Below are 17,700 nucleotides of genomic sequence, written 5' to 3' on the forward strand. Positions count from 1 at the left end.
GCAAATGGCCGAGCATTGATGCTGGGGTGGGGGGGGGGCAGAAGAGGGTGAGGGTTCATTCCAGCTCCTTTGTTCCTGGGGGAGTCTCCCAGTGTCCTCTGTCCCTCCAGAACATCCCTGAGGTTAGTGAATTACTCTCCCTCCCCTGTGCACCGGCATTTTTCAGACTCCTGCTTCTGTGCTGTATCTCCATGGCTCCTGTGTTGTGCTGTCTCTTTAACAGCGGGGACTCACTTCCTGTGGCCTCAGGGCCCTCCCTGAGCTGAGCCGGCTGAGGTTTGTAGTTCCAGGCTTGAAATCCCGCTACGTGCTAGTTGTAAGAACTCTGGAAATTTGGCCCCTCTGGTTTTCAAAGCCAAATGCTCTGGTGATTGGCTCCCATGCGGGCTCCCTGGTGTGAGGTCTGTTTCTCTCCCTTCTCCACTTCCTTGGCATCCGTCCCATCCCTCCTGCGGACAGTCCTGTGGTCCAGTTAGCATCCACGGCTCCACCCTTCCCGCCGTCTTCGATGTGCCTCTTCTCTACATTCAGTTGTGAAGTCTGTTCTGCCATTCTCGGGTCGTTTTCTGGATCGTTTGTACCGAGGCGAGCGTTATCTAGTTTTGCCCTGGGATGAGGAGAGCCTCGGGTCCTCCTACTTCCCGTCTTCCTCCATCCCTCCTGCAATTTCCCATACCCATTCAGCTTTCACTGCAACGCTCTAGCTGTGAATCAGTGCCCGCTCACGTGGCTGAAGCTTTTACTGATAGATACTCTCCGTCTTCCGGAGGCTGTGGACTGGACTTGGGGCAAGGAAACTGCTAGAGCAGTTTGCAAAAGGTCTCCCCCCCACTTTTTTCTGTAGTCTCCGTGGGCAGTGTTTTGGTTATCTCCCGGGGTGTTTATATTTGGAAGACTTGATGAGATTTATACACTTAAGGGACAGAGAAAGCATGCAAGTTTTCTTCTAGGAGTTTTGGGGTAATTGCTCTTTAAAGTTTTCCTTCGTGGGGGCGCCTGGTGGCTCAATCGGTTCAGTGTCTGCCTTTGGCTCAGGTCATGATCTCAGGGTCCTGGGATCAAGCCCCACATCGGGCTCCCTGCAGCTCCCCCTGCTTGTGCATGCTCTCTCTCTCTCCCCCCCCCACCATCAAATAAATAAAATCTTTAAAAAAAAAAAGAATTTTCCTTTGTGTCGGGTCAGAGCCGTGGCCCACTTTGGCTGCTTCCTCATCAGTTACCACCACATCCTCCTCTTTGTTCTGATCGCCTTCCTAGAGATTCCATCTCGTAGTGTCTGAACCAGGCTTTGTCACAAGCCCAGATGTCGATCGGAGGTGCCTTGTGCCCTCGTCCCTGTAGCTTTACAAGGTCTCCAGCTTAATACTCTGCCTTCCCACCTTGCCTGCCAGCCCGGAAGGCAGCAGACTGGGGGGCATTCCCACGTGTGTCTCTAATCTCAGCTCTTCTAAATCTAACTCAAGCTCAGCCTCTAGCTGGGCCTCGGCGGCCACATGTACTGGCCACAGTCGAGGCTGGCCCACTACGCAGCCTTGCCGTTTGCTTCTCTGCCCCAGCCCACAATCCCCCAAATCAGCCCGCATTTTCAAGGTGTCCCCCAGTCATGCCATCTATAAGCATCTGACAATAGGGGCTGCCCCTCCACACTCAGAGGTCGATGGCCAGCTCGGGATTTCCCCTGATGCTTGTTTCCCGAGGCCCATTTCTTCAGTGGCAGTCTCCTTGGGAGCTTCCCGGATGTAATCTGAAATCGGTCCCCGCATGTGGAGGGTAGGGAGAGGCCAAAGAGGCAGCCGCTCCAGGTTCGAAGGTGGCTGGTTTAATAAGCAAAGGGAATTTATTGATGAGACTTGCCTTGGGCTCACCTGCTACATCTTAAAAGTTTATCAAGGGGCCTTAACCGGGTTCAGTGTAATGTGAACCGTGCAGTGTTCTCAGCTCCACGTCACTGTCTCAAGGCCATGTCCTCTGGGAGCGGGAAAGGCAAGCAGAACCCACACTCCAAGGACGGGGGACGGGGTGAGGCGTCCCTGACCATCCGGGTCCAGCTCACAGGTGAACCAGTGAGCACATCTTCCGACGACCTTCCCCAACACATTTGGTCACAGTTGATGTGACCCACTGTCCGTTTATCCATCTGTCCGTTTGTCCTTCTACTGCCTTTTGTTGACCCGTGCATTATCTGCTCAGCCTGTTTTTCTGCCCTTCTATGATCCCATCCATCTGTCTGTCCACCCTTCCATCCATCCATCCTTACAGCTGTCCATCCCTCCTTCCTTCCTTTTCTCAGTTCAGGTGTCCGAGAGACACTTCAGTAGAATGTTCGAGAGCGTGGGCTCTGGAACCCGACTGGTTGGGTTGGAATCCCAGCTCTGCCGTTGACTAGCTGTGTGTCCTCGCTCAGGTTTCCTGACCTGCTGGTGCCTCAGTTTCCTCATCTGTAAAGTAGGGGGATAATGATAATCCCGTTGTGCCCTAGGAAGGTCAGGATCACTTGGTACAGAGCACTTGCTGGGTGCCTGGTACGCAGCAAATGTCAGAGTGGCCACTGTCATGAGTCTTCTGCTGTCATTCGTCCATGACCAGCTGGCCTGTGTCCCCCTCCGTCCGCCCCTCTATCCATTGCTCGCCCTTTGGTCCTGCCCCGCGGGTTGCGGGTTGGGTGTGGTGGGGCCCAGCAGACGCTGTGTCGGTGCAGGTGCTGCGGGAGAAGAAGCAGGCGACCGAGCGGCTGGCGTCGCTGTCGGCCCAGAGCGAGAAGCGGCTGCAGGAGCTCGAGCGGCACGTGCAGCTCATGCGACAGCAGCAGGGGCAGCTGCAGAGGCGGCTTCGCGAGGAGACGGAGCAGAAGCGGCGCCTGGAGACGGAGATGAACAAGCGGCAGCACCGTGTCAAGGTCGGACGGCGGGGGAGGGGCACGGGTGCCAGGGAGGCCAGCAGGCACGTCTCGGGGCCCCCCACTTCTGGCAGTGTGACCTCCTCCGCGGGTTGCTTGGGCTCCCTGAGCGTGGTTGACCTGAAAAGGAGGGGGGCCAAGGGCACCGCGAGGCTCAGGAGGTGAGCTGTGCGCAGGCACCGGGCCGCCCATGCTGCTGCTGGTCCCCGCGAGATGCGGGGCGGCGAGCCCAGCTCCAGAGGGGTTTTGGGGCGCACAGGCAGCTCCTGGAGAGACTCGGCACCCCCCACGGCCCCGCCGCTGAGCTGCTCACCTGCCGTGTCCGCAGGAGCTGGAGCGGAGACACGAGCAGCAGCAGAAGATTCTGAAGATCAAGACGGAAGAGATCGCGGCGTTCCAGAGAAAGCGGCGCAGCGGCAGCAACGGCTCCGTGGTCAGCCTGGAGCAGCAGCAGGTGCAGCCGGCGCCGGGCCAGGTCCCCGGGAGCGCCCGCGGCCCGCAGGGTTGCCAGGGGCGCGTTCTCCCCTCCCACCCTGGGTGGAGGCCTGTCCGGCCCGGGGCAAGAGCTGAGTTCCCTCCCTGCCTCCCCCACCCTCCTCTAGAAGATCGAGGAGCAGAAGAAGTGGCTGGATCAGGAGATGGAGAAGGTTCTGCAGCAGCGGCGGGCACTGGAGGAGCTGGGGGAGGAGCTCCACAAGCGGGAGGCCATCCTGGCCAAGAAGGAGGCCCTGATGCAGGAGAAGACGGGGCTGGAGAGCAAGCGCCTCCGGTCCAGCCAGGTGAGGTCCTGCCAGCTGGGGTCCTTCCAGTTGAGGTCCCTCCAGACGGTAACCCTGCCAGGTGAGGTCTAGACAGGTGAGGTTCTTCTGGGCGATGTCCCTGCCAGGTCAGGTCCAGCCATGGGAAGCTCGGTCCTACAGGACGGTAGCCTGTGGACGCCTCCGGCCTCCAGGACATCCGGGTGTTCATGATCAGGCTCCGATGTTTATGACGCTGCTCTGGGCTGTGCGGGCAGCACAAGGACTCGCAGGTGTGGAAACGGGGGCCGGCCGAGGAGGACCAGCCCTCACTGGCGCGGGAGGCGGAGAGACCTGGGCGCATGGCCGGCCTGCCTCTCTCCACCCTGCCGAATAAGGAGCTTCTGAGCCAGTTTCCGCCTCAGTCCAGTGGAATCACAGTGTTGCGGTGCAGATGGGAAGGGGGTGTGTCAAACACAAAACCAGAGCCTGGGCCAGGAGCCGGTGCTCCGGCTGGGTCCCCACCGGGGTCCGGACCCGCTGTTGCTGTCACAGAGCACTTTGGAGGCCAGGAGCGGGCAGGGAGGGCGCTGCCGGGTTGTCACCCTCAGAACCCCCTCTTCCTCCCACATCGGGCCCCTGGAAGGGTCTGCTCGGCTTTCGTCCGTGCCTTCCCCTTTTCGCCAGTGCCTTTTCCCGTGCTTGTCCGTGTCCTGGGCCATTCCCGGGGGCCCCACTCCCTGAGCTCCCGCAGGACCGAGAGCCAGGCCTCCGCACAGAGCAGCGCTCCTGGATCGCGGGCCTCTTGAGGGAAGGGGCGGGGCCGCTTGTGTCACCCCTGTGAGGACGGGGCCTGCTCCCTCCGTGACAGCCGGCGGTGCCGCCCCTAGGCGCTCAGTGAGGACATCGTGCGCGTGTCCAGCCGGCTGGAGCACCTGGAGAAGGAGCTGTCGGAGAAGAGCGGGCAGCTGCGGCAGGGCAGTGCCCAGAGCCAGCAGCGGCTCCGCGGGGAGATCGACGCCCTGCGCCAGGAGAAGGACGCACTGCTGAAGCAGCGCCTGGACATCGACGGCAAGCTGAGGCGGGGCAGCCTGCTGTCGCCAGAGGTGAGACCCGCCGCCGGGCTTCCCCGTCCCCTCCTCTGTTCGCTCTCCTCAGCCTGGCCCGGCGCTGGGCCCTGCTGCTTCCCGAATGTGCTTTTCCCGCTGGTGAGTTCCAGAGAGGGGGGTGGCGGCCCGGGGCATGCTGGCCTGGCCCCGCCGCCGACTCTGGCCCCCTCGGCTGGGACACCCGGGCTGGGTCCTTGAGGTTTCTGCCCAGCGGGACCCTGGGTGCACCCCACGTTCTGCGCGGTGTCAGCCTGCGTGTCCCATGCCTGGGCTCCGCCTGTGGGAATGAGTGTCAGCAGCACATCCCCGCACCTCGTGGCCAGTCCCTGAGCAGCAGGGAGAGCCCTGCTGTGGTCATGTCACCCCACAGACCCTCTGGTGCCTCCGTGGCAGTCCCGCCTGGCTGTCCCTTGGGCATAGAGTGTTCTGGGCTCCCTGCTATAGATGATGGGAGAGGCGGTGTGCTGCAGAAAGGAGCCTCTCAGAGCCCTGGCCGCCCCCTGGGGTCGGGGCTGTAATGGAAACTGCCTGTCCCTGCCATACTGGGCAGGGACACTGCTCCTGACGTGCTGACGGCCTGCTCAGGATGGGGGAACACAATGTCTGCCTCGTGGCCAGGCGCTGGCATTGTCTGCCCGGGGCTGTCGTTCCGGGAGTGGCTGTGTGCGATGCGAGAAGCTGGGCCTCCCCTCCACACGTGGCCGTGTCCCGCAGGAGGAGCGGACGCTGTTCCAGCTGGACGAGGCCATCGAGGCCCTGGACGCAGCCATCGAGTACAAGAACGAGGCCATCACGTGCCGCCAGCGGGTGCTGCGCGCCTCGGCCTCCTTGCTGTCCCAGTGCGAGATGAACCTCATGGCCAAGCTCAGCTACCTCTCGTCCTCGGAGACCAGAGCCCTACTCTGCAAGTACTTTGACAAGGTGGGTCACTGGCTCCCGGCCGCCACCTTCTGGTGCTTGTGGGGGGTGGGGGTGTCTGATGGCAGCTGCGGAGAGGGCGCTGTTTCCTCCCCGCTGCGGGGACGGAGTCACGGCGAACTCCAGTCTCCAGGGCTGCCTCAGACTCTTGTTAAGACCTTTCTTAGAGTGAGACCCAGTCCTCCCCCCTGTATTTGCCCCTGGTCGATTGGCCCCTTCGGTGTACCCGGATCAGGGGTTCTGAACAGGGAGGGTTTGCCCCCAGGCGACATCTGGCCATGTCTGGAGATGCTTCTGGTCCTCACCGAGCGGGGGTGGAGGCAGGGACGCTGCTAAACCCTACAGCACACGGGACAGGCCCCCACAGCCGCAGGCTCTCTGCCTGCAGTGTCAGTAGTGCCAAGCTGAGAAGTGCTGGCAGCAGTGAGACCCCGCAGCTCGAGGCTCCGCCTGGGAGCAGAGGAGCTTGTGACGAGGGAGGAGCCTGAGGTGGGGAGAGAACGCGAGCCTCATCTTGAGAGCGGACTCTCGTCATTGGGAAATCACTGCCTCGAACACTGTCGCGGTGTCTGAGGCCGTCTTGGCTCAGCGGGACCCCCCGGTGATGTTCTAGTGATATCTGCGGTGGGGCCGTGGTGGCAAGACGGCTGGACAGCTGTCCCCGGTCGGGGACGACCTGGTGAAGGGAGCCAGCGCTGGGGGCTGAGTGCGTCTGGCTTCGGGACAGGTAGTGACGCTCCGAGAAGAGCAGCACCAGCAGCAGATCGCCTTCTCCGAGCTGGAGATGCAGCTGGAGGAGCAGCAGAGGCTGGTCTACTGGCTGGAGGTGGCGCTGGAGCGGCAGCGGCTGGAGATGGACCGCCAGCTGACCGTGCAGCAGAAGGAGCACGAGCAGAACGTGCAGCTGCTGCTGCAGCAGAGCCGAGGTGAGCGCCCGGGCCCGGCCCCTGCTCCTGTCCACCCGCCTGCCCCCCGGCCCGGCCTGCTCCTGTCCACCCGCCCCCGGCCCGGCCTGCTCCTGTCCACCCGCCCCCGGCCCGGCCTGCTCCTGCCCACCCGCCCGCCTCGGCCCGCTCCTGTCCACCCGCCCGCTCCTGCCCACCCCGGCCCCTCACCCCCTGGCTCTGTGCCCCCCAGATCACCTCGGTGAGGGGTTCGCAGACAGCAAGAGGCAATACGAGAGCAGGATTCAAGCTCTGGAGAAGGAGCTGGGCCGCCACATGTGGATGAACCAGGAACTGAAGCAGAAACTCGGTAGTTGGAGCACGGCCGGCCCGAGCAGGGGTACTTCTCCCCGAACCAGCGAGCTGGCCCCCGTTTCCCCACCATGCAGTCAGGCTTCGGCCGTTGGGGGAAGCCTGGAAACCAGGCTAACTTCAGCTCTTTCCGGGGCGGTTCACACGTTGCTCACTGTGCAGGGACACTGGGCGGCGGGGCCCTCCGGCCTGCGTCTAATGAGCGTCCCTTACTCCCAGTGGCAGGTGCGGAGAAGAGGACCCTGTGTCTGGAGAACAGACCGCCCCCGGGAAACGAAGAGGAGCTCCCCGCCGCGCCCGAGCTTCTCTGGCAGCAGCCCCTCCCCGACGGTGCCCCCCGCGCCCGGGACGAGGTGCGGGACTTGGTCCGGGCCCCGCTCCCGCTGACCTGGAAACGCTCAAGCCTGTGCGGTGAGGAGCAGAGCTCGGCCGAGGAGGCGCGGCCTCGGGAGGCCGCTGAGCCCCTGGTAGGGCGGGTGCTACCTGTGGGCGAGGCGGGTCTGCCCTGGAACTTCGGGCCCCCGGCCAAGCCCCGGAGGGACCTGCGCAGAGCCAGTCCGGGGATGATTGACGTCAGGAAAAACCCTGTGTAGGCTCGCGGGCCGAGCCCTCCTTGGAGGGACCCTCGGAGCCTGCTGCGAGGTCCGGCTGCCTGCCTTCGCTTCTGTGAAGGACGGTCTTTACTTCCCACCGCACAGTCGGGTCCTGATCTTTACCCAATTGGAGTCAGCAAATTCGGCTACAGCCCAAATGAATTGGACTCATCCTTTTTTAAATATGCAAACTCCTGGCCCTCATTTCCTTTGAGCTACGGTACCAGATTGCCACCTTTTGGCTTGAGAGTTTGCAAAAGGCACTTCTGGTCTTGAGCCTGTGTGTGCGTGCCCGTCGTTCTGGGGCGCAGCCAGTGCCGGACCCAGAACACTCAGTGGCAACAGGGTCGGGTTTTAAATGGTCTTATGTTTATGGTGGGAGGGGGAAGCTGGGCATATTTTTAGAACTTTGTAAAACCATTTTTATAATAAATGAGAATCTCTGAAGGGAGAAATAGGAGTTTTGACTTGGTTTTATCTACAAGACTCGAGAATCCGATCTGAGGACACGACAGGCCGGAAAGCTTTTCCGGGCCCCTAGCCCAGGCTCCCAGCAAGCCGCTCCGCCGGCCCCTCCCTGCTGCGGCTCCCCGCGCACGGTGAGGACGGGGCTGGGGCCGGGCGGGGTTTCAGGGCTGACTTGGAGACGCGGAACCAGGAATTGCGGGAGCTCGGCCAAGGTGAGTCAACCTGAGGCCTCAAGGTTTCAGCAGAAAGGCACGGAATGCTGCGTAGCCAGAGAAGATTTTATTATGACGTGGGGAAGGTAAGAAATTTATTCTGCTGTCGGACACAGGCTTCAGCTTTGTGAGGGACCCGTGAGGAGCCCTTTCTCCCACTTCACAAGTGAGGGGAGGGGTTGTTGGACTGACCTTGGTCTCTCAGAGGCGGGGGCTGGAATGGGAGCCTGCTCTTAGAATTCCGTCTGCCTCCCAGGCTGTTAGAGCACCCGCCTTACCCCCTCCCTAACCGGGGGCAGGGCTGGGAGGAATGCAGCCCAGGAGGGGGATTAAAACCCCTAAGGGACTCCTGTGGGAACCGGAGCTGACACAGAAGAGCGGCCCGGGCCCTAGTACCTGCAGGCCCACGGGGAGCGGGCTGGCTTCGTCTTGAGCTTCCTCCGTTCCAGGGAGCCCTGCCTATTCCTGTTTCTATGCAGCGAGCCCAGGGGGACGCAGGCCAGATGAGTCAGGCCCTGGCTCAGATGCACGGACTTTCTGGGGTAAGAATTCCTCTAGGCTTGGAGCCTGGAATTCCCAACACAGCCAGAGAAAATGGCTCTCGGAGCGCTTTGTCCGCCCCCGAAGGCAGCGGCTCTGGCCAGGCTCAGTAGTGCGCGTAGGTTTAAGCCCCTCCAGCACTTCCGGCGCAACTAGCTCATCAGCTTCTTCCGAGTGTAAGTTCTGCTGACGGGGCGTCTCCTGGAGAACGCTCGGCTGAAAGGAGATTCTTCGGCCGTGGAGGGGAGCACCCCCATATCCTCATCTAGGAAAAGGCAGAGAGGGCACGCAGGACGTGAGGACGGAACAGAAGAAAATGGGCTTGAACTGGACAGAGGTCCACATGCGCGTGGACTTAACCCCAGCACTGCCTGCCCGTTCTCGTGTGCAGAAGCGCCCCCTGCGCCTTCTACCAGGCTCGCCACCCCTCCGTCAGCACGGGGCTGGTGGCAGTTTGAGAAAGCAAAGTACTGCGGTCTGAGTTCCCTCAGCTGGACCGTACGTTCTGCTGTTCTACGTGATTTACATCCTGGTCTTGGGGGAAGGGCATCCGCGGAGGCCTCGGCCTCCTGCATTCCCCTTCCGATCTAGATGTTTCTAACCCAGTGCACTGAGCACCCTCAAGCCGGTCCTTTCCCAGGTGGAGTCGAGGAAAGGGAATCCTGGAGTCTGAAGGTGGATCACAACAGCCAGTCCTTAATCAGAGCACGTGTACAGAAGCGCAGGGGTGTCACCCCCACCAGGGGGGAGCAGCGGGCTGCCAGCGTGCCACCTGCCACCCATGCTGCCCGACACATGCTCCTCGGGTTCCAGTGACACACAGTATGCGGTAGGTCCCCGTCACTGCTTCCAGAAGCTGTTTAACCACACAGTGGAGTGCTAGTGTGGAGTTTCTCTGGGAAGAGCACAGGACACCACAGGGACAAAGCTCTCTGTCCCATACTCGGGCACTCCTTCCGACTCCTCCACAATCCTGCTGCCTGGCAACCCTGAGCTCACTCTCGGGAGTCCCCCAAAGGACCCAAGTTTGGTCCGCATAAGCCTCCAAGACCTTTGCTGAACAAGTCACCTCTGGCATCGGGATCCTGCGAGGAAGGTGTCCTCCCTGGGAACAGCAGCGGGGACTGGGTGAGGGCCTGCAGGCCGCTGGCCGAGAGGCAGCTCCGCAGCGCACAGCCAGGCGGGGGCGTGGAACCTACGGCCAGGGTACAAGGTGAGCACGGTCCCGTGGTGCCCCCGACAAAGCAGCCTCCTGATGCCTCCTTGCCCCACACTGCCAGCCAGACTCACCTGGAACGAACACGTCGTCGTCCCCCATGGAGGGGAGGTGCCGCCCACCGGCACCTGGAGACGGCTCCTCGCTCCTGCCAAGCTCTGCGTCTCCTCGCTGCTCCTCACACACTCTCTTGGCTTGACACTCCGCTTCATCCTCAGCAGGAAGGAGCCTCTTCCTGGAACCCAACCCAAACTGTCCCCAGGAGGAGGCTTCCTCAGCCTGAGACGCACTGTCCCTGGGAGGCGACTGGTCTGGCAGCTGGCACACCCCCTCAAGCTCAAAGTCCCCCAAGTGGGGAGTCCTGCTGCTGAGTTCAAGGCCGCCTCGCTCCCTTCGCTCCAGCTCGAGCAGCGACCCACCTGCAGGAAGGTCAGTGCCGATGTCGCCCCTGCCGGTGGAGCTGCCGCCCACCGCCCTCTTCCTCCGCGGCCAGTCTTTAATGGTGTCGGGGGTGGTCTTCCCGCTGTGCTTGGGAGACGGGGTCCAGGGAACACCGTCTGTCTGAAACGGAGAGGGGGTGCTAGAGGGGCAGTGGGTGGGGGTACAGGACTGGCAGATGTAGGTCTGGCCCCCGCTCTTGCCGGGGGTGCTGTGCGAGGCGCGGAGGCAGGGGGGCGACAGGTAGGTGGCTTCAGGTCTCCCCGAGGACTTGCTGGCCCCGGGCATGCCGAGGCCGGGGAGGGAGCTCTCCTCTCCCAGGGACCTTTCCTCCCTTCTCAGGGGCTCAGCTTCAGCCAGGCAGCTGGGGTCGATCTTCTTAATCCGAAGCTTGGGAAGGCCGGAAGCTTGCATCTCCAGCTCCACCTCGTAGGTCTGGGGGCTGCCAGAGCCTTTAGGAGGCCGCGTCGACGCCGGCGGGCGCCCCAGCTGCGTGGCGGCCTGGCGCTGCCTTCTGTCTGCGGTGCGGCGCAGGGCGTAGGACGGCGTGGGGGGAGAGCCAGGCTCGCGGGGAGGCGGGGAGGGAGGACTCCCGGGGTTGGACGGAGAAGGCTTCTCCTGGGCCACCGCCGTCCTCGACACCGCACCTTCCTCTGCGGGTGTGACGTGAGTGCGTGAGCCATCGCTGTCGTGGTGCTCCGCTTCGTCCAGGAGAGCGAGATAGTCTGTGCCGCTCCCAGGAAGCAGAGGAGAGGACATAGGCCAGTCACGCCCGCAGCCAGGCCCAGGGTAACTGTGTCTTCCAGGAGAAGGCTGAGGAGAGAGGATCACTTCCTTCCAGTCCTTTCTAGCGTCTGTGAGGGTGGCTGGGCTAGCAGCAGCAGAGGTGCTCGGCTGGCACTCGAGGGAGCTGCTTTCCGGGTTCGAGGTCTCTCTCTGCCTTTTTCCAATTTTAGGGGTCCGAGGGGGCACCGGGTCAGACCGGGCCATCTCCGAGATTCGGGGGGGAGTGGAGGGAACAGGACGGGAGAGAGACGAGGCTTCAAGGGGTGCTTTCTGGGGCCCTTTCCAATCCAGTTCTTCAGCAGGAGGACAGTCTCTTGAAAATTTCTGAAATGGACTCTTGGAAAGCTCACCTAAGGGAGAGGCCAAAGGTTTTTCTGGAGAAAGATGGGGAGAAGTCAGAGTCGTGCTCCCCACTGTCTTGGGGACTGAGACCGCTTTATCCTTCCGTTTCCGCATGAGGTCCTCTGCCTGAGCCGCCCTGGGGACACAGTGACGGTGGTGCGTTTGACCTGGAGGGGTTTCTCCTCGCCCCCTGGAGGCTGCTGCTCTCGGAGGCGTTCTCAGCGCGGACCCCACAGGAGTCAGACCGTCACTCCCGGTCAGGGCTGCCGGGCAGGAGGTGCTTTCGGGACTGGAAGTCACTGAAGGTGGCCAAGTAGAATTCAGAAATCCAGGTGGCTGACCACCCGGCCTTTTGGGAGTTCTTGGAATCTTCTTTGCAAGAGGAGAGGTTCCTCCTTTTGCCAGGGAGTGTCCTTTCCGAGGAGTGACTTTGGGTTGAGATGGTGAATCCCAGCTCTGTGAGGCGTCTTTTAAGGAGCCCTTGAAAATGACCTGTTTGGCAGGAGTCACTTCTGTAGGGGGTTTCTGCTGCCTTTCAGGGGTGCGCAGTGGCGTTTGTGGCGTACGAGGGAACCTTCCTGGTGTAGCTTTAGAAGAGCTTGGAGATTTCCGGTTACTCTTCTTAGGAGTCTGGAAAGAGATGCTTCTTTCAGTACCGAAATATCATAACCCATCTTCTCTACCGAGCAGTTTTGGCCCCTCTAAGACAATGAGAAAGGCAGATGGGAGATTCCTGGGCAGCCGATGGAACGGCCAGAAGCTGGATTTACAGTAGTGACACGTTTCCACTTCCAGCCATGACCCAGATTTCACTTGTCTACTTTTTCTAGCACCAAACGCTGAATCTAATCTTGGGTCTAAGACAAAAAAATTCTCATAATGTGCATACGGCAGCTAAACCAGGCTTTGCCTCTAACGATGTATCACTCCACCAGTCACAGCCACCGTTCTCTTCAAGGAGACAGCTCCTGCCCATCTCTGCCTAACGCGGCCCCCAGGTGTCATGTCCTCTGCTGTTCACCTGCATCCAACCTGTGCTTGCGATGCCCCCACTATGTGCCGGGCCCTGTGTGTGCGGATGAGAGGGGAGGTGCAGTGTGGAATATACGGATACGTAAGGTACAGCAACACAGCCGACCGCTCAGGAAGGAGACTCCCCAGCCAAAAATCTCCCTCCCTTTCTGCAAAACGCAGTTACGCACTCCCAACAGGTAAAGGAGATTGGACACCCACCGTTTCTACAACCTTATTTGATTATCTCAAGGGAATCCTGGTCTAGTGGGCATTTCACGTTCAATGGGGCACAGCCAGATGATAGCAGTGTCGCCAGTGCAGGGGACAACGTGGGAGCACAAGAGCGGGCGGCTGTCTAACCCAGCTCAGAGGAAAGGGGGACAGGAACAGTGAGTCAGGTCTTTAAGAATGGGTGTCAGCAGATAAAGGCCAAAGGTGGGGAAGTGGGGAAGAGGAAATTCTTGGGCCTTTGCTCTATGGTTTTCTGTGCCTAAAATGAACAGTAGCCGTGTGCAGGCCAGAGTGCAGCCTGATGTTGCCGGGAAAGGGGATTATGAAGGGGGGGGGAAGGTTGAGGGGCAAGGCCGGCAGCCAGCCCACAGAGGCCCATGCCTGTCTGGGTAGGACTGAACCTGGTCTTGGAGATCGGTGGTCTTCAAACCCATCCCCAGAGCTCTGTGTCTTCCCCCAGCCTCTAAGCCGTATATCGGGTTTCCAAACAAAGATGATTATTTTTTAACACAAGGGTTCCGTTTTAGGAAAACCTAGAAAACCCTGCTTTAAGAAAGAGTCGTAGAGCTTTAAGCAAAGTGATGCAGTGTGAAAGATCACTCTGGCCTCTGGGGGGCAGGATGGACGTGAGAGGGGAAAAGGCAGTTGAAATGTTGCAGGCAGAATTGAAGGCAGGCAGGAACTGCAGGGGCTGGGGAGGAGGGAGTGGGTATCAAATGTGGTCTGTAAATGAAAGTGGCAGGATTGAGTGATTGGCTGTGTCCGGGAAGAGGGAGAGGTCCCGTGTGACTCGCAGCTTTCTAACGTGGGTGACTAGATCAGGTGGGCAATGTAAGGGAAACAGGACTGATCCCTACACATTTCAGAACGATATGTACATAGTGTATGATAAAAATAGTGGATGAAACCAACAGATTAGAGGAGATCATTTCTGTTTTCTCCCCACCCCAAAGGCCTCACCCAGACTGCTGCCTTACGTCCCCACGTACCCGATAATCATTCATCTGGATCAACCCAGTCACCACCGAGTAGCTATTAGATCGCCTGCTTTCTCTTCCCTCATGTAACTCAGTGGGTTTTCTTGGCCACGACTCTGTTTTCCTCTCGAGACCACACTATTTTAAACATTATAGAAATGTCATACCTGATATGCTGTGGGTATCTCAGAGCCCAGTGGGTTTCTCAAAGGCCTTTGAATTCGTGCTGAACCCTTCTCTGAGGGACTGACCATCTCAGACAATGCCCCAAAAAGCAGCCTCTTGGGAGAACGAATACTTTGGTTTGAAGAACTTTCTCTTTGGCCTGCAAGTCAAAAAACAGTGATTCTTTCTCAGCTCCTGCCCTCCCAATACTAATAGAACAGCCAGTCCATACAAGATGACAATTTGACAATTTTTTAGAGCAAGTGGGAGTGGGGAGGGATCCTACCTAATTATGCCAGCAACTACAATTATTGCTGCCATCTTGAATTTTAATAAGCCAGCATATAACTTTAGCCCTTATATGTCAGGCAAGTAAAACTATTTGTAAATATAAAAACACGTATCTGAGGATCCAGACTGATGATGGATACAAGCACCAGGGACAAACCAGTATTACCTTCTACCTCGGACACCTGGGTGCAGAACATGAACACAAGCTGAAAATAACGGGTGATTCCTGTTGAGTGGATACACTGCCTCTCAGGACAGCGTGGATGACCGGTTGTAGGAATCCAGAGGGAGGACACTGTTACTGATGGTCATGGATTGTTCATTACCCTGAACCTCTAACGGACATACCTGTTCTGCTCCAGTGTCAAGAAACGAAATGTCAAATTTTGTACTTTTCCCAAAAACACATCCCACCAAGTAGGCCCAGACTCCTGAAGGCAGGTGGGCAAGCACGTTACCTGACTTGTCTTGCTGGAATGAGTGAACTCTTTGCACACTTCGAGACTTCGGCTGAGACCCAGAATAGAAGGAACCAGAATTTGTCCTGCTGAGTGACAGTTGCTTGATTCGAGGACTTCGTCTCAAGCTTACTTCTGCAAAACCAGAATCCCAGTTAGTAACCATGAAGAAATGTAAGCTTTTTACATTTTCCCATGTATGAAACGGGTAAAACTTAATACCACACACAAGATGGAAATTGGACAAATTACTAACTTTGAGACTTCCGAAGTGTTGTAACAGAGCTACGAAGGGTATGATCTATGGCCCCAAACCAAATCCAGAAAAACCACTGACCCACTAGACTGTCACCCTCAGAAGTCTCAAACTGTCAGCGTTTAACCACGATGTTGGGTGAAAAAAAGGTTTGTATAAAGTAACTTCTATAAAAGATTTTTAAAGATTGCAGTTTTCTTGTTTATGTTACACACATCTGTATAGAAATAAGTACCTGTAAGAGTATATTAAAACTAAAATGTTAACAGTATTTCAGAATTATGGGATTACCAAGCGACTATTAAAAATTTGGCTTTTATTTTCTGATTTTTCTACAATAAAATTACTTGAATCATTAAAAAAAGGTTTTTTGGGGGAAACTCCTGCATCACAATTTTTTTTTTTTTTTAAGATTTTATTTCTAAGTAACCTCTACACCCAACATGGGGCTCACACTCACTACCCTGAGATCCAGAGCCTCGTACTCTATGGATGGAGCCAGCCAGGTGCCCCCAGGTGGACTTTTACAATAAGCCACAAACCTCTGTATTACACTGTGGTTAGCCTGTGCCCTGAATTCCAATACTACTGTGCAGAAAGTTTTCTGCAGAAATCCCCTTGGCAAATTCTGTGTAAGAGGCCATTTTCTAATATCTACTGAATTATACTGTGGGCCCAGAGCTATCACATCTCTAAAATTTTAATCTTAGGATATGCTGAGCGACAACACAAGTACAGAAAGGTTTTCACAGAAACTAGTTACAATGCAACACAAAAGAGGGGCTCCTGGGTGGCTCAGTTGGTTAGGCATCTGACTCTTGATCTCAGCCTGGGTCTTGATCTCAGAGTCGTGAATTCAAACCCTGTGTGCAATGCAAAACAAATGTAGGTAATACCGTCTGCTCCTTTTTCTGGGGACTCTTCGACAATATCGATATCAGGACCAGGATCAGAGGACCTTAAGGAACAATAAGCATAAGGATTATTCAGTGTCACTCACTATTAACCCCTACTTCATGCACATTAGAGATCCAGCCTCTCACCTCACGGAGCAATAGAGAGCACAGGGTTTGATGACACCAGCGTTTGCACGCACGCTCACCCAATTTACTGTCCAAAGTAAAACGGTTAGAATGCTTTTTTTTGGAAAGCAGTTTTACAACATAAAATTTAGAAATATGTATGCCTTCTAATCCCCCAATTTCACTTCTTGCCGTTTGTCCTGAAGATTCTTACACAAGGGTGTAAAACCCGTACACAAGTAATGTCTAGGTGAAACCTTGACAAGTCTCCCTACTGCTCCCGTGAAGTGCAGCTAAAAACCCTGGATGTCGGGGCGCCTGCGTGGCTCAGTCGTTAAGCATCTGCCTTCGGCTCAGGGTGAGGTCCCGGCATTACGGGATCGAGCCCCACATCGGGCTCCTCCACTGGGAGCCTGCTTCTTCCTCTCCCGCTCCCCCTGCTTGTGTTCCCTCTCTCGCTGGCTGTCTATCTCTCTGTCAGATAAATAAAATCTTAAAAAAAAAAACAAAAAAAAAACAACCTGGATGTTATATGTAAAATGAACTACAGACTAAAAGGTGGCAAGAAGAGGCAGACTGGCTGGGGACCCCAAGATCCCAGGAGAGACAGGACAGTGAGCCCCCGGAGTTACCTTTTTGCTTCACAGATCCCAGACTGGGTGCTGGGAGAAGGGACAACCCGAATACATCAACAGGTACAAAAACTGCCCTAAGGAAAGCCCGTTCTCTCTAAAGAACCAGGAAAGGGGCTGCCTAGCATGACAAACTTTCAGATGCTAATTGCCATGGAAAACTGTGGCCCCACCACACCCATAGGCCAAGTTCAGATCCTAGACTTCCAGCCTTGCCTAGCAGCCACGACGACTCCATCCAATGATGAATGATTTTTAAAAATGCTGAATATCCATTTGATGGAATGCTTCTCAGCACACATACATACATACACACACACACACACGAACTATGGACACATGCAACGCCATGGATAAATCTCAAAATAATTATGCCAAGTGTAACAAGGGAGACAAAAAAGTACATTCTGTATGGTCCTCTAGCTTTCATAGAATTTACAGAATGCAGAACGCTCTTTGGTTATAAACGAGACCATGGAGGTGTGAGTCACCAGAGGCTTCGGAGATGGACAGCAGCCCACAAGACCATTAGCAAGGCTGTGTGGGTGCACGAAGCAGCTAGACAAGGATGTTACTCACCTGCCCTTGATTTGTCTATGAAGAAGCCTTCTGGACACTTGCTTATGTACTGGAGTCTCAGCCACACTCCTAGTCAGCAGTCTGTGATAACCTAAAATGTAAACAGCGTAAATTTCATTTAACCTTATCAAGAAGTGGCAGCAAGCCAAAGGGGGCAGTTTAAACTTATGTGTGGCTTGCTACTCATGCCAGAGTGGTTCTTGCTTGTTTTCACTTAATGGTTTTTGCACTAATGTCTAACCGTAGGATTCAATTGAACATGATAACAACAGTTTATCAGCATTAGAGACTGAGTAATCAGCCAATGTAAAATACTGTAAAATTATTCTCTAATAAGCAGTCCTGGAAAAAAAAAATACTTATTAGAACGAATACATTCACTCATCAGTGGTTTTTATGATTAAATGAAATAAAGTATGCAAAATGCTGATATGCCACGCAGCTTCAAGGTATTTAATAAGATCCAGCCAGCTGGCATGAATTTTTGCAGATTATATAACTGAGCTACTCATGGAAGAACTAGTTTAAAGGGACTTAAAAGTGACTAGGAAGAGGGCGCCTGGG

At 56.7% G+C, this 17,700-nt stretch overlaps 2 protein-coding genes across 8 annotated transcripts in view; one reads left to right on the plus strand and one right to left on the minus strand.

Moving 5' to 3' along the window:
* The window catches only part of KIF7 (kinesin family member 7), a 56,256-nt gene that overhangs the window by 18,441 nt on the left and 20,115 nt on the right, over positions 1-17,700 (plus strand). For 4 of the 7 annotated variants that reach the window (XM_045813042.2, XM_045813047.2, XM_045813045.2 and 1 more), the window contains exons 12-19: positions 2,699-2,896; positions 3,225-3,350; positions 3,499-3,675; positions 4,524-4,739; positions 5,457-5,663; positions 6,388-6,586; positions 6,798-6,944; positions 7,136-8,138. In XM_045813042.2, coding sequence (XP_045668998.2) covers positions 2,699-2,896; positions 3,225-3,350; positions 3,499-3,675; positions 4,524-4,739; positions 5,457-5,663; positions 6,388-6,586; positions 6,798-6,944; positions 7,136-7,509 — 1,644 coding nt within the window. In that variant the 3' untranslated portion in view covers positions 7,510-8,138. Of the gene's footprint in view, positions 1-2,698; positions 2,897-3,224; positions 3,351-3,498; positions 3,676-4,523; positions 4,740-5,456; positions 5,664-6,273; positions 6,587-6,797; positions 6,945-7,135; positions 10,375-17,700 lie in introns of those variants that run through there. The other 3 variants (XR_015722094.1, XM_045813049.2, XM_045813050.2) reach the window with 3 other exon arrangements.
* TICRR (TOPBP1 interacting checkpoint and replication regulator) overlaps positions 8,856-17,700 on the minus strand; it is a 42,005-nt gene continuing 33,160 nt past the window's right edge. Inside the window, exons 16-22 of the mRNA XM_045813041.2 lie at positions 17,137-17,227; positions 15,800-15,861; positions 14,648-14,782; positions 13,901-14,058; positions 10,020-12,141; positions 9,799-9,924; positions 8,856-8,994 (exon numbers count right to left, since the gene is read on the minus strand). Coding sequence (XP_045668997.2) covers positions 8,882-8,994; positions 9,799-9,924; positions 10,020-12,141; positions 13,901-14,058; positions 14,648-14,782; positions 15,800-15,861; positions 17,137-17,227 — 2,807 coding nt within the window. The 3' untranslated portion in view covers positions 8,856-8,881. The remainder of the gene's footprint in view (positions 8,995-9,798; positions 9,925-10,019; positions 12,142-13,900; positions 14,059-14,647; positions 14,783-15,799; positions 15,862-17,136; positions 17,228-17,700) is intronic.

The sequence above is a fragment of the Ursus americanus genome, chromosome 28 (assembly GCF_024610735.1).
Source record: "Ursus americanus isolate L20-20 chromosome 28, mUrsAme1.1.p, whole genome shotgun sequence".
Classification (NCBI taxonomy): Eukaryota; Metazoa; Chordata; class Mammalia; order Carnivora; family Ursidae; genus Ursus; species Ursus americanus.